At 42.8% G+C, this 15934-nt stretch overlaps 3 protein-coding genes across 4 annotated transcripts in view; 2 read left to right on the top strand and 1 right to left on the bottom strand.

Annotated features, from left to right (window-relative positions):
* SPPL2B (signal peptide peptidase like 2B) overlaps positions 1-5858 on the bottom strand; it is a 32134-nt gene extending 26276 nt beyond the window's left edge. For both annotated transcript variants that reach the window (XM_005531368.3, XM_014260087.2), the window contains exon 1: positions 5733-5858. In XM_005531368.3, the coding sequence (XP_005531425.1) occupies positions 5733-5789 (57 nt within the window). In that variant the 5' untranslated portion in view covers positions 5790-5858. The remainder of the gene's footprint in view (positions 1-5732) is intronic.
* An 83-nt stretch (positions 5859-5941) lies between these two features.
* On the top strand, positions 5942-10919 carry LSM7 (LSM7 homolog, U6 small nuclear RNA and mRNA degradation associated). Its single transcript, XM_005531367.3, has 4 exons — positions 5942-6010; positions 6162-6252; positions 7406-7477; positions 9867-10919. Exons 1-4 carry the CDS (start codon positions 5951-5953, stop codon positions 10007-10009), a joined length of 366 nt encoding a protein of 121 aa, XP_005531424.2. The 5' UTR covers positions 5942-5950; the 3' UTR covers positions 10010-10919.
* Positions 10920-12187: 1268 nt separating this feature from the next.
* Positions 12188-15620, top strand: LOC102105956 (kelch-like protein 23). Its single transcript, XM_005531401.3, has 3 exons — positions 12188-13710; positions 14432-14843; positions 15065-15620. The coding sequence occupies exons 1-3, from the start codon at positions 12789-12791 to the stop codon at positions 15375-15377; spliced, it is 1647 nt and encodes a 548-aa protein (XP_005531458.1). The 5' UTR covers positions 12188-12788; the 3' UTR covers positions 15378-15620.
* Positions 15621-15934: the final 314 nt, after the last annotated feature.

Genomic DNA, 15934 nt, shown 5'->3' with positions numbered 1-15934 from the left:
TCAATGCTTCTTTTTGAAGGAGAGTCTTGCTGATCTTCAGTTGCTGCTTTAGAGCCTCACAGTGCTCTTACAGAGCAATTTAAATTTTCAAGTCGTGCTGTCTGGTAATAAATTATAAAAGGATGATGCTGAGAGCAAATGCAAATCATATCTGTATTTTATCTTCCTACAAGCTATTAGATAGTCAGGAAAAAATTGGCCACATATTAAATGTAGCAGTCTCAAAATACTATTTCAGCCCACTGATTTGGAAATCTAGTCCTTAGGAATACCAAATACTGTTAATGTAACTGGATTCTTCCTATTACCATTTTTGTGTTCCCAGAGCATTTGTTTCCTATTGTAATGGGAAGTTTCTCCATTTTATTGAGGACATTCACTAATCCTTACTAGCACTTTGCACTTGGAAATTTGTTTAAAAACATTCATAAAATATCTGAAACATGTACAATAAATGATCTGATTCTCATCTGAACTAGTCACACATTCGGTTTCCAATGGAACACTGCCATCCACTAGTAACCCCAGGACACAGGATGACAACAAGACCATCAGTTGACAACGAGCAGCAGGTTCAAAATCAACCAACCAACCAAAACCCCCTCAAACCAACCAACCAATCCCCGCAATCATCTTATCTTTCTACCATCCACCTTTGTATCATATGTCTCTCTACCCATACACCCAACTCCTTCTTTTACATTCTTCCTTCTCTCCTTCTTCTGTCCAGCACTCAAGCAGAACTGAAGTCATTGACTGAAGATATGTTTAATTGCTCTATTGCTCTGCTTTAGCTTTTCCCAAGGAAATTACTTTGTGCCTACCAGAATTGATGAAACTTCATTCTGGAAAGAAATATAACATTATATGCCTAACCATCGCTGCTACTAATTAGAAAGTTGTGACAGACTAATTAGTCAGCATCTAGTTTAACATTCATAACTTAAACAAGCCAATGATTTGATAATTATGCAGTTACACTCTTACAAATACACCTTACACATCTGTTTCTTCATGTAGCAGCCGATTAACAAGATGTTAAAGATGACTGGAGTCAGCAACAATGTCGTATCTTAACATGCTTGTTCAAAAATCCATTAAAAGAGTTCACCACTCTTATTTCTCCCTCTTTATTTCAAACCCTATTACACAGAAGTTACTATGCACCCCTAGGAGACACTCAGAGTAAAAAGATATTTTTTGGAAAACTTTTGAGAATGACAGAATGGTTTGGGTTGGAAGGGAGCTTTAAAGGTCACCTAGTCCAAATCCTTGGCAATGGGCTGGGAGATCTTCAAGTAGACCAAACCTTGTTCAACCTGGTCTTGAACACTTTCAGGGACAGGACACCCACTTCCTCTTTGGACAACCTGTGCCAGTGTTCTACCACCCACATTGTAAAAAAAGCTCTTTAACATACATAGTGTACGTAGAGGCAATGATGGCATTCTGCAAGATGTCAGCAAAGCAGTAAAGAAATGTCATTGTAAGAACATACAGGAGGCAGAGATTTTTATATTAACTCTTCTGCATATAAATGGTCTTTGTTAACATAGGCAGCAACTTTTTCCCTTTTTTATAACGTTATTGTTAACTAAGTCCTTTAGAACCAATGACATTTGTCCTGAAGCATGCTGATATGGGAGGTCACACCGATTAGCTCAGTGCAGAGTAAAGCCACTAGAGCACAGTGCAAGTTTTGAAGATATCTGTGGAGAAAGGGAGACACTAATTGTGCATGTGCTGTGAGGAAACAAGAACTCAAACTCCCTGCTGTAGTGGACTTGTTAACTCATATCTCAGGTACCCAATTATAGCACCTAAACTACTTTCAACAGAAGCTAGGAATTTAGAACTTACCTATACTTATTATCTTGAATTTTACTTCCAAGAGTAATAAGCACCAGAGATGCAAATACAATCACACACGAAAGACAAGAACAAAATAATGTTCCCTGCTTATTGTGCGTGGTCTATTTGGGCTTAGATAAGCAAACAAAACATGGAGTATCTTAGTTTTGAATATTACATGTACAATTCTCTCCAAAATCTTCAGGCAGTTTAGCAGGAGCTAACTCCTGTAATTGAACAGCTTTATGCATATAGGAAACAATCAAGCTGTACAGTTAGAAGTTTTACATCTATAAGATATATGGCACACATCTTTAAAACTTAAGTACACAGTGTGTTACTACATTTCCATGAATATAACCATTACTGGAACTTAGGAATAATTCCTAAAAGGCATCCAGGAGAGACTTATACACAATTTTTCTTTCTGTGCTATTTAATATTAATATTTCTCCAGAGAAATATTAAGGGAGTAAAAGGTTCCTAATGTGAAGTGCTCAAAACATTTTAGAAGCTATGCGGATTTGTGTGTCAAAAGCCAAATAAAAGTTAAGCATGACAGGAATTAAAGGCAATATGAGCAGGGCTAAAAGCAGAAGAGAGAACACAGTTTTAAAAATTGTGGAGAATATAATCTGTGGATAATGTGGATTAACAGATGTTTTTACAAAGCTATTATCACTTAGAATCAAAGCATAGTTCTGAAGTTTGTTCTTATCCACTTTGATGCATCCAGTTTTGTTTTTATTCATGTCAGCAGGTATGGGACAACAAAAGTTCAAAGAAGTGCTGCTGATGCACTGGCATAGTGGCAACATTTATGATGATTCCTTATTCCTAGAGACCACTTCATATCCTCAATGAACCCAGGAGAAAATGTCATCTCTTGTGCAGATCCTATACAATGTGCCTACAACCCCAAAGGCTCTTTTCCAAGTGTTTGGATATCAAGTCCAGCCTTTTCCAAACACAGAAAAACAACAGCTGCTGTGATAATAAGGTATATTATAATACTTGATTCCTACTGATCCTATGGCTTACAAAGCACACAGTAGTGTAAAATTAACACAAAAGGAAGTGTTTTCCATAAAGCTGCAAACCTGGAAAAAGTTTTTCTCTGAAGGCAGAATTTAACAGACAAACAAGCTAATCTAATGTTTGTGGTAATAGAAGGGTGTACTTGTTGGCTCTGACTCTCATCAGGGCCTTCCACAGATTAATGCATAAAAGAGAAGAATACTGCCCAGTATTTTTTTGCTGTGCAAGTCTTTTTTAGGTGAACTAATGTAGCTCACAGGCAAGCACTGGACTTGCAAGTTAAATGATCAAAAAAGGTGGAGAGGAAGAATTAATCTTATCTGTATTTCAAGAAACTTCAGTGTGAGTGACTGAGCCAACCTAATGTCTGTCTTGCTTGTTCCTCCCTGCCTCTGGCCCCACACTCACCTAGGATGTTCTACACAACTTTTCTGCTTTCAGTAGCTCTGTTAACTGACCTGGTCACCCACACCTCAGAGAGATTTCACAGACACTGGGAGCTGTGTTCCTTGAAGAAGGAATGAATGAGCTATGCTAATCTTACAGCAGGTACAATGTGAGAGTTCCCAGGAGCTGGAGTCATTCTTTCCCATGAACTGCAGTGATCCATCTGGAGATCAACAACAGCAGGCAGCAAAACTGTACACAAAACAGTCCTTCAACAAACACTGTACAGTGCAGACAGCTACATATTCATAATGCAATAATTCCAGGAGACTAAATTGTCAGCCACCACCTTAATGCAGAATTTCAGACAGTCTTTCCAATTGTTTGGACCCACATCATAGAGTGCCCTAATTTAAAATACAAACCCATCATTTCAATTCAATATATTCTGCTGAAAGCTGCTATAGTGAAGGCCAGCTAGATCCAACACACTCACTGCAGATCATGTTACTATGTTTGTCACTAGTCAAAGGCTCACATATCATGTTGCTCTTGTAACTGAAGGGAAACACACCTGGAAGGGATGGGAACTTAAATGAAATGTGAAAACTCAAATACCAAAGCAAGATCTAAGTGCAGATTGTAGTTGGATCTATAAGATCACACCACTCTTAAAGTGTTCCCAGATGAGGACCCAGATTTGGAAGACCCATGTTTCAGTAGCCAGGTGGATCCTTCTCCCTAAATGAGAATATAGAAGCAAATGTGGACACTACCTCCTCTCGCCCCAGGGAAAAAAAAAAAAGAAAAAAAATTCAATTTCCTGTTTCAAGGAGGGAGACAAAGGTATATGCTCACTAAGGCAAGAGTAAGGCACTGAGAATGAGTACAGCTGGCACACAGCAAACGCATACAGCAGCTCTTGTCAGCTTTGTGCCCTGGAATAACTCCAGCCATTAATCATGGGAGTACCACACCAGGAGTGCAGCACTCTTCTTTGCCTCACGCTAAGGAGGATGTACTACCCAAAATCATCCCAAGTGCAAACACAAGAGATGCAGAAGTAATGCACAATAAGAGGTATTCAAGAAAATTTTTTAAATGCCAGCTTGGCTAACAAAAACATATTGGCAGCACACAGTACATCCACTTTTCATAGCAGCAGCATGATTGTTTCAGCATCCTGGCCAGTCTGCCCAAGCTTACTCAAGTACGTTAGCACTTCCACTGCACATATATACCAAATGCTTACAGAAAGGAATGTGCTGCAATGCATGGCGCTGAAGGCAAGATCTCCAAGTACTTACCAGCGGACTATCTCACCCACTGTCCTTCTGCACTGCCATGTGCTCACCTTCCCCAAATCAATGGATCAAACTGATTCCATCCCAGTCTTTGACTTGTTCTTGTTAATTTCTTAATCGAATTAATCTTGTTAATTAAATCTTATTAATTTGTGGGGCCTACACTGGCACTAACAGTTCCTCTGAAGCATCAGTGGAGCTGACAAAATGCATGCAGTATGCAAGAGCATAATGAAGAGGTAATTAAGATAAAGATAATGGATGAAAAAAAAGAAGATGATACAGAAATAAAGAAGTTAGCTGACAACCAGACCACTCTGTAACTAAAGATTATTGGCAAGAAATCAGTAAGGAGACAGACAGAGAAGAAGGAAAAATTAGAGTTCCCTGTTAAGATGTTACACCTGTAATATTCAAGACATAGTACACTTCAAATTACTTACTAAACAGTCAAGAATTTTAAATGACACATTAAACAACATTTCAAAATTTTTAGAACAGAAAATACCGAACTAAAAAGCAAAAGCTATGTACCAGGCAATACAATTGCTAGAAATCCACTCTCTCCTGTATCAGGATTACATGCCTAGTTTGTCACACCCTCAGAAATCTATCTCACAAAACTAATGTTTTAGTAACGACAGTACAAGACTCAAGATAAACTACAGCATCAGGGTCAGCAGAAATCTCTTCTGCTGAATGCTTCCTCATAGGGAGTCTGTCAGTCGGGATAAACCCAGAGTCGTCCCTGCGGGGATCCAGCCCGGGGATTCGGCTGCGCTCCCCTCCCTGGGGCTGCCTTACGAAGATGCTGGGCTGGGCCCACCAGGGCCTTTAAGTTTTAAGAACTATGAAGAAAACGCTAGTTAGTACGGAAAGAATAAAAAAGTCTCAAACAACCCCAGACCCACAGATATATCGACACTTGCAAATCGCGGAGGGCAGGGCCGGCAGCCCCATGCACTCGGCTGCCGTCCTGCAGCTACAGCTGGGCCCCGGCCTGCTGCAAGGCGACTGCAGCACCTCAGGGCGCCCGCGGGAGGCGGCTCCGGGAACAGACACACTGCACGGCCCGTACGCGGCGGCTCCCCGCCCTCAGCCAGAGTGCCCGCGGGTGGCTTGGGGAGGACACAGCCCGGCACAGTCACTAACCTGCGGCAGCAGATGCAGGAGCATCCACAGGCGGAGCCGGGCCGGCCGCGCCGCCATGCTGGGCCTGCTGCGTCGCCGACGCTTTGTTCCGACCTGGGCCGGGCCGGACCCTTCCGCACCGGCTACCCAGAGCCCGCCCCGGACGTCCCGCCCCAGCGCGCCGAGCCGCCAACGAGCTCCGACGAGGCGCGACGTCACTTCTGGCGGTGCCGAATGAAATGGCGAGTGGTGGTGGTGGCGGCGGCGGCGGTGGCGGCGGCGGCGCGGGGAAGATGGCGGTGAGGAGGAGGGTGGCTCGGGTCTGGCGGCCGTGCCGGGCGGGCCGTGCCGGGCGGGCCGTCCCGCGGCCGCGGGATCCCGCAGGAGTGTTCTTGGGCTGTGTCTCCGTGGATGGCGCGCTTTAACTGGGCCGCCTGTGCTCTACCGTAGGATAAGGAGAAGAAGAAGAAGGAGAGCATCTTGGACCTCTCCAAGTACATCGACAAGACTATCCGGGTGAAGTTCCAGGGCGGGCGGGAAGGTGAGCCCGGCGCGTGGCTGCAGCACGAAACTCTTGCCTTTCGGCGTTTTCCCTCAGCTGATGCCTGTCGGCTCTGCCCTCCTGCTCACGCTGCTTTCCTGTCAAGGGAAGGAGAGGAGTAGCGGGTGCTTCTACTTATTAGTAGTTGCAGTGGTGTGAAGCTTCTCTCGTTTAACTATTCTATTCATCTCCTGGATGCACTTTTATCCTTATGGCTCATCTGTGCGTCTCTTTTATTACTTGTCTTGAACAGCTTTATTTTGGCTGGTTTGTTTGTTTTTGCATTGCAAGGGTGCACTTAAAGGAACAAAGAAACATTTATAGATGTAATAATTAATATAATTATCGTGCCTTTCACCTCTTGACATGGTAAGCATGGCCGGGATTCATGGTTCAATATATGCCATCGTGTCTTTCCATCCTCATCCCTTCACAGCTGGGCAGGTACATCCCAATGCGGTGCCAACTGCAGGTGCTTGTTTGTCCGAGTTAACCATGTGCTGCATTTTAAAACTCCATTAGGACCTAATGCTTAGAAGGGTTTGGAAGCTACTCAAACTCCTTAATAAATGTATTTGTCAAACTGGGAAGTATCTCTGTGTAATTTTGTGCTACATTTACTGACTAGTCTTGTGGAATCACATTCTTGATTAGGACAAATCCTGCTGGTCTATCTGCAGTGCCTTTCCGTAAGGCAGTGTTTATGCTAAAGACATGATGCTCCAGGAGAGCACCTGGAAGATGGGATTTCTGAGGAAAGAAGATATGGTCTTGCTTCGTGTTTAACCATAACCTTTCATTAAGGATATCTATTTTGTTTTGGAGTTGTTTGGGGTTTTTTTGTGTGCGTGTGACTTGCATTGGTTTGTTATACAGTATTCTTAAAATGCCCTTGAAATTAGCTCAAAGCAAAAATGTTAGTCTTGAAGAACATTTTGAAGAATTGATTGAAAAGTGAAAGTTTTAGTTGACGCAATGCAGACCAGTATTTGTGTACTTGTCATTGATAAAGAGGACACTGTTTAGTATCTCATTTGTTTGGTATTCCCTGAAGGAGGGAACAGGGCTGGAGAACTGAATATACTTTTCATAAAGTCTTATGTTGCTGTATACCTTTGGTCTTAATCATTGTTTTCTGTGTGGTCTTCAATAGCAAGTGGTGTCCTGAAAGGATTTGACCCTCTTCTGAACCTTGTGCTGGATGGTACCATTGAGTATATGCGAGGTAAGTAATATGAAGTCTTTGGAAAGTTTCCCCTCCCCAAGTGGTTTTCTTGACAGAAATCTTACAGATCTGTGAGTGAATAAGCAGAAACTGCAGATTAATGTCACCCAAACTGCAGCATGCTTGGGATAACTGTCTTATAAAGAAAGAGATAAGGTGAAAAGTCTATGAGACCTCACAACATGCACCTGAGGTGCCTGAGGGACTTGGCTGATACAGTTCCCAAGCTACTCTAGTTCCAGCTACTCTAAAACATTTAAATAAGTGATGGCAGTCAGGTGATGGGAAAGAGGAAAACGTTGAACCCATTTTTCAAAAGGGTAGAAAGGACCCTGGGAACTACTGTCCTGTCAGCCTCGCCTCTTGTGCTTGAGAAGATCATGGAACAGAGCTCCTCCTTGGAGCTCTGCTAAGGCATTTGGAGGACAGGGAGGTGAATTGAGACATCCACTGTCTTTACCGTGGGAAAATCTCATCTGACCAACCCAGGTGGCCTTCTGCGAAGGAGTGAGTCCATGAATGGACAATGGAAGGGCTTAGAAATGTCTTTTATCTCTACTTCTGTAAAGCCTTTGACACAGTCCCCCACCATATCCTTCTCCCTAAATTGAAGAGAGATGGACTTGATGGGTGCATTGTTTGATGAATGTGGAGTTGGTTGGATGGTCATATCCAGAGGCTAGTAGTCAATGGCTTAATGTCCACATGAACATCAGTGACAAGGGCTGTCCCTCAGGGATCTCTGTGGGGACCAGTACTGTTTATTGTCCATCAGTGACATAGACAGTGGGATCAAGTTCACCCTCAGTCTGCAGGTGACACACCTGAAGGATGGGGACTTGAGAGATAATGGGGACCTGGACAAGTTTTTGAAGAGGGCCCACAGGAGCCTCACGAGATTCAGCAAGACCCAAGTACAAGGTCCTGCTCCTGGTTTGGCACAACCCCTGGTATCAATCCAGGCTGGGGGATGAACAGATTTGAGAGCATCCCTGCTGAGAGGGACTTGGACATGGTGGTGAATGAGAGGATGGACATGTGCTTGCGGATCTCAAAGCCAGCGATATCCAGGGCTGCATCCCTACCAGGGATGGGGGATTCATGCCCAGGGAGGGGATTCTGCTCCTCTACCTTGCTCAGGTGAGACCCTCACCTACAGAGCTCCCCCAATAGCTGAGGGAATATCAGGAGGACATGCAGCTGCTGCAGTTAGTTCAGAGAAGGCCACAGAGATGCTCCAAGGACTGGAACCCCTCTGCTCTGGAGCCAGGCTGGAAGAGCTGGGGGTATTCACCTGGGGAAGAGGGCTCTGAGGAGATGTTATTGTGGCCTTTGAGGACTTAAAAGGGACATGAAAGGAAATGGAATTCAAATGCTTCAGCAGGCCCTGTTGTGACAGGGTAAGTGGTAATGGGTTTAAACTAAAGTAGGGTTGATTTAAATACAAGGAAGAGGGTTTTTTAATAATGAGAGTGATAAAAACACTGGGACAAGTTGCTCAGAGAAGTAGTAGGTGTCCTATCCTTGGGAGCATTTAAAGATGGTATTCCAAGCAACAGGGTCTAGTTAAAGATGTCCCTGCTCATTGCAGGGGGACTGTACTAGATGATCTTTAAAGGTGATTCTACAGCAGAAGTTAGGTTAAGCACGTTCTCTGTGATACAACATCCCTGGTAGTCCTTGCATGAGCTCCTCAGTTGACATCTCATTGGCCGCCCTTGTCCTCTAATAAAGTAGTATCCTTGAATAAAATAGCGTCTCTTCCTCCTCTGTGATACAAAATGTATCATTTGGTAGGGCAGTGTTTTTGAAGAGTATTCTCCTACCTGCTTAGAAGGGAACACCTGAAGCTTTGAATTTTCTCTTTAAAAGGGAGTTTTAAAATGGGTTGTTCATTTCTGTTGAATATAGACATATCTCATGGCAGATACAACTGGCTGATTTGTGTCTGTCTGTCCTGATCCAGCCCTGTTTGGCTTGGTCTGGGAATGGACTTGTGCTCTATTTCCTAATGCATTAAGAAGTCAGGATCTTTTCCTGATTTGTGTTAATTCCCAAGTGTTTGTCTGTAGTGGCATTTGAAATGGGATCAAGAGCTTTTTTTAATAGCTTGCAGGTATACTATTGGCTAGATGAATGAAAGGGCCTTTGAATTCTTTAATAAATGTGTTCTGCTTTTTCTTGCATACAAAGCAAATTTCTTTATTGCTCACTGTCAGTAAAGTCTTGAAAACATAGATGGCACTGCAGCATCACCTGTGTACTCCATGTGTTCAATAAAACAAAGTAGTTATGCCAGGAAAGAACATGCATGTCTGTGCCTTTTGAAGTTGATGAAACTTCGTTTCTTTTTCTTATTATCCTGTTCTAACTGATCTCTACTTTTTAGATCCGGATGATCAATTTAAATTAACAGAAGACACGCGTCAGCTGGGACTTGTGGTTTGCAGAGGGACTTCTGTGGTTCTCATTTGTCCACAGGATGGAATGGAAGCTATTCCAAACCCTTTCATTCAGCAGCAAGATGGCTAATGCTTTCGTCGGATTGTCTCTGAAAACTTCAGGGGTGCAAGTCTTTGGAGAAAACTGTCAGAGTGTGAGAAGCTTCCTGTTTTGTGGGGGGAGTTTGAATGTGTATTTGTTAGTGTGAAAAAAAGTCAGCTTTTGTGGCTTTCATAAATGATGAGTGGATGGATAATGTAAGAAGTATGTTCTTGTTTTCCTTCCACCCCCACTTCCACAAGTAAGTGTGTAACTATGTTGTTTATAGCTGACAGAAGAGAACATACTGTGATTAATTGTCCGAGACCTTAATGATCTTCTGAGTTTTGAAACAGCCCCATAAAATTAGTTCAGAATGCCCTGAATATTAGTTATATTATTTCTATTTTTAAATACATTAAAATGTATTTAATCCAAATTAAAAGCCTAAATACAGTAGAACATGTTTTTCTTCCTCTTAGATATCAGTACTCAGCTGGGGAAGCATTATGTTGTATTCTTTTGCTGTTGAGTGCAGTCTCTTTTGTGCAGGAAAATTACTTCCTTCTGTAGTGTTATCACCTTTACAAGGGATGTAGCCAAGAGGTCTTTTTCAGCACTTGTTCCAGAACTGGAAGGCTGTGATCTGTGTATCAGCAGGCTCACACATTTCTACAGGAGGACTGGTCTAACTTGTGGGATAAATCTTGATTGAGTGACCTGAACCTTCTGTAGGAATCCATTTGATGCCTGGAATTTTAGGGGAAGAGTATCTTATATCCTAACATTTGTTCAGTTGTAGGCAGTGTCTGGAAGTACTGCATATTTTTATATTGTAGCTATCCACTTCTGGTTTTGCTTGTTATAACTTGATTTGTAAGTAAACACTTTTATTTCTTTTATACTGCAGAAAATGCAAAATTTGAGGAGTTTTGAGTGAATAAAGACAAATTAATCTGTTTCTAGATGTCTGGGTTTTAGTCTGTAAAAGTCCACTACAGCTGACATGACAGTTTTCCAGCCGTAAATCTAAATTAAATTAGTTAAGGGTGTGCATAAACACTTCAGGATTGGGAGGAACCAGAGCAGAAGCCATGCTTCAAACAGGGAATTGATGGGAAAGGCCTGAGAGCATTTTGTCCCTCTTCTGAGGCGTTTTAAGGATGTCCCAGTTGAGGTATGTGCCTGGAGCCTGTAACCTCACCTCTTATAACCTCTGTCACCTCACCTCTTATAGAGGACCCTTTATGCAGAGGCTGTGCAAGAGTGAATTGTTTTGCTGGCAGCAGCAGTTTTGTTCCTGAAGGTGTGAAGAACACACAGCAAGTACAGGTTCTATTGGTTATTTTGGCCACAGCATTGCTCTCCAGCACACAACCTTTCCTGGGTCAGTACCAAAATGGGTGGGAGCTGAGCGTAAATTTCATTTCAGTGAATCTCACTTCTAGGGGGCTCTGAAACTAGGGACCAGGTGTCTTGTGTGATCTATCGCCTGTGTGAACATGGGTGCATCTGGATTTTAACCTGAGGACTCACAGAGCTATATATAAAGTTGTGCTTCTCACAACCTAGTTTCTAATGCTACAATTGCTTGTGAAACTGCACAATTCAAAAGAGCAATTTAAAGCATGAGGAGTAGAATATGCTCACCATCAGCCTGTGCAGAGTCTAAAACTGTCCTTTAAGTGGGAGAAAGATTGCTGGTGTTGATGCCAATAACATGCTGCACTATCTTTGCACTCTAATTATAGCATCAGAAACAGACCTGCTGGGGCTCTCTGGGGTGGATTCTGAGCTCTCAGTGCTGGGAGAGCTGCCTGAAACCATGGGCCAAGTGTGTAAACAGGAGAGGGGCATGTTTGCAACATTTCCTGCTCAGGTGGTTGGTTGCTTGGTCTTAGCTAAGAGCTGCATGGCTCTCTTTTTCTGCAGCATAGACTTTGGGAGTCAAGTACCTGAGGAGAATATGAAAATTACAGGGGATAGACATTTTAGCAGGGTCTGTTGTGATAGGACAAGGGGTAATGGTTTAAGCTAAAAGAGGAATGATCCAGACTAGAAATAAGGAAGAAAGTTTTTATGATGGGCATGGTGAGGTACTGGCACAGCTTCTGTTTGCTGAGCTGTGCCAAGAACTGGGGGTGAGTCTTGCTGGTATGGGCTCTTTAGATAAAGGACTCTGCTTCAAGGTCAGTATACAAATCTCTTCATGTAATAGCTTTGGAAAAATTCACTGTGGCATTAGCTGTTGCTTGTCCTACATCTTTGTAATGTACATTAGTGCATTCAGATTGAGGATGACTGAACATCTGAAGCCATCTGGGTTTGAATGGCAGCTTACTCCTTCCTCTTCTCTCTTACTAAAGTATAGATACATAATAAAAGCTAATCACTTTGGTATTTGATTAAACTTGAACTAAAGAAAGATGAGGTAATGGTTGCTTTTTTCCAAATGGGTTCAATGGTTTCTACAGCTTCCTGATATTTACTCTGTGCTGAGGAATCTTTTGGTTGTTTCTCCTGGTTTTTCTTAGCCCTGGCTCTTTGCTTGGCTAACAGCTCCCCTTATTTGCTGTGGCCTTACCTGGTAAAAGTAGATGCCAGTCAAATCTGCATTTTTTTGGTTATACAGCTGTTCTGTTATTGCTGTTCAGAAAGTAGCAGAAAAGACAGAAGAGCAAAGCAGGAGAGTAGAAAACATTCTATTTTTAGGACAAGACTGGCTTATCTCATATTTATCCTAGCTAGGGGGATAATGTTTCCAGAGATCTTGCATGGGTAAGAGCTGTATAAGACTGAGTTAAAATTAACTGCCTGGCAGTCTACAAGTATGGAGCCTGCAAAAGAGCCACGGGAGCTGGGACCTCAGACAGAAATGATTGCAGACACAATTCTTGAGGTTGGAGAGAGACTCTTCCAGGTCAGCCGTAGGATACTTTCAGTACACAGCCGATATTTTGAAGCCATGTTTTTTGGAGGAGCAAGAGAGAGCTCTGAACAGCACATAGTGATAAAAGGGATTGATGCAGTGCCTTTTCAGGCACTACTTGACTTCACTCGCACAGCCCAAGTGCTCATAGGTCAAGAAAATGTGACCAGCTTACTGGAAACAGCTGATTTTTTTCAGTTTGACAGGGTGAAACTGTTGTGTGAGAAATTTCTGGAGCGAGAACTGCATGTTTCCAACTGCCTAGGCCTGATGATCTACTCACAGCAATTTGCCTTTACAGAGTTGTATATGTCTGCTATGAATGTGGCTCTCACTCACTGGGGGGATGTGATATGCCAGGAAGAATTTAAGGCATTACCCAAGGAAATGCTGATGCAGCTCCTGAAAAGTGATGACCTCTTCATTTCAAGAGAGGATGTGGTTTTTGACAGTATTATGATTTGGATAATGGAGGACCCAGCAACAAGAGAGGAAGAATTTCTGGATTTGGTGGGCGAAGTCAGGGTCACTTTTCTGAGTTTATCCTTCCTTGATATCTTGGTCAAACACAGTAAGCATGCTGGAGAGACAGATATCTTTTCCAGACTAATAAAGAAGTTAGACAGCTGTCCCCCACCCAGCTGGCAAAATCTGAAGCTGTGTCCTTATGCTGGTCGGAGCTATGACACCTTATATGTCCTGGGAGGAAAGCATGACAAGGAACAGCAGGAATTATTTCTCTTTCAGCCTAAAACAGGGACCTGGCAGGCTTGTTCTCCACTGCAGCGCAGGAACCTCACCCAGTATGCAGTGGCAGCAGTAGGTAACTTACAGAGAAGGGAGAATGAGCAAATGCAAACAGATGTTGAGACTGAATCCCAAATGCAGGGAGTCTAGCTGTTGCTGTAAAACTGTTGTGCTGAGCATTGCTAAAACCTCATTCATATTGGTGTTCATATTTGTCCAAAGAATGGTTTTGTTTTCCTTAGTCCTGGGAGAATGCTAGACATCACTATTCTCATATAGCAAAACTATGCACTCTGCCGAGCTCCTTACCTTGGCTTTGTTTGGAATTAGCTTTAAGCAGTGTATTTTTTGGCCTTCTCTTTTGTAGTGGTTTAGACAGATGACAGGTGACTTCTGATTTATAGTTGCCATTACATTAAACTTATCTATAGATGTTGGAATATTTTCATGCTTGGGGACTTTCAAGCCACCTCAATTCTATGGCTTCCTGTATTAGTGTTGGTAATAATCCCATTTCTAGTAGGAGTTTGAAAGTGAGATCCCCGAGGTTCTTTCCAACTAGTGTTTCCATGATTCTGTTCAAAAATTGGAGCAGGCTTGGAAACATTGGCTGCATACTGTAGGCCAAATGTATCTGTGGATGAGGAATTAAATACTGCAAACTGATGGACAGAGCAGTTATTTTCTCTCCTTATCTTGTACCTTATCAGTACAGCCCTGGGTGAAATGAGAACTGCAGCTATCAGGAGCAATTTTTAGCCTTCATGTGACTAGTATTTTCTTTGTTATCTTTCCAGGGAGCTTCCTTTTTGTGACAGGAGGGTATTTCCGGGATGAGTTTGTGTGGTACAGTGTGGATTGGGTGCTTATCTACAACTGCTTGGACAATTGCTGGCTGGAAGGGCCAGCCATGAAGAAGTCCCGCAATAGCCACTGTGCAGTAGGAGTAGGGCTATACCTGTATGTTCTTGGAGGGAGCACAGATGAGGGGATAATCCCAGCAGTGGAGCGTATGGCTTTGATGGAGTCAGAGTGGGAAAGCATGAGTCCTATGGCTCAGCCTGTGGAGAGAGGCGATGCAGTCAGTGTGGGAACCAGGATCTACGTGGTCTGTGGCCTGGATGAGAATGGACATGTATATGATGGAGTGCAAAGGCTGAACACGGAGACAGACAGCTGGGATATCATCTCATTCTCCCCTCTTCCAAGGTAAGAAATAATATTCTGGGACCTGGCAGAAGATGAAGTATTCTAGTATTGGTCCTGCTCCAAGAAGAAGTTAGACTGTAGAAATCTAGAAGTCCTGTCCCTGCAACACTTGTGTGAGTCTCTGTTTAAACAGATTTCTGATTTGAGGACCAAGGTCACCCTGAATATCTCAGAGGCCAAATCTTCCTGTTTATTCTGATCAAGGGTTTCTTCTCTTGCAGGTATGACCTCTGCGTCACATCCCTGAATGGGGCTCTGTACACTGTAGGAGGGGGAGCTTTTCGATTTGATGTGGAGACAGATGAATGGACCCAGGTGAATGAGGAATGCTTGACCCAGAAGTTCTTCATGGGATGCAGCACTGTGAATGGACAAATTTATCTCCTTGGACAGAGGAAGGGAAATAGTGCCCTCCCCACTGTAGTCCTCTTTGATCCCTACACTGATGTGTGCCAGGTCATAGATGACAAACTCCCTTGCCCCCTTCCTATTCATGGCTGTGTCTCTGTGCGAAGATTTGATATGCGGGCATGAATGGAAGCTTTACAGCTGAGGGGAGTTAGATTGCATCAACTGTGGCCTGTGACATTTTAAAACTTTTGTTCCTTTGTAATTTTATATTTTTTTTCTACTTGACAAATGAACTTGAAGCAAGAGCCAGTGAAAACTTTGTCTACACAAAGGATGCAGGTCATTATTGAAAATGGTGATTGATATTGTTATGGTACATAAGCTCTTTAGGGTTGATGCTCAATAAAGGGCTGTTCTCACCTTTAACCTCTGTGGCTCTCTGTCCTTTGAACAGCTGGGAAATCACTGCCTCATTGTTAAGAAATATCATAGGATTTAAATAATAAATCAAATGTGTGTCAAGAGAATCTTCAGCAGGATTATAAACCAATAGTGCTGTAGGACAGAGTAAAAAAAGAAAACAAACAGCAAGTGCTGTAAAGCCATACTTAGTATCAGTACCATTTTAGCCTGAAATAATCAAGTTTCACAGCTTATGTAATTATGGCTAAAATTATATAAAATTTATTCCAGCATGGAGAGCAGCACAGGATGGAGACTGTTCTGGATTTATTGATTCA

This window comes from Pseudopodoces humilis, chromosome 28 (assembly GCF_049639895.1).
Source record: "Pseudopodoces humilis isolate 2021_Gansu_Grassland_sample_001 chromosome 28, ASM4963989v1, whole genome shotgun sequence".
Lineage (NCBI taxonomy): Eukaryota > Metazoa > Chordata > Aves > Passeriformes > Paridae > Pseudopodoces > Pseudopodoces humilis.
This window is presented reverse-complemented; position numbering and strand designations above follow the sequence as displayed.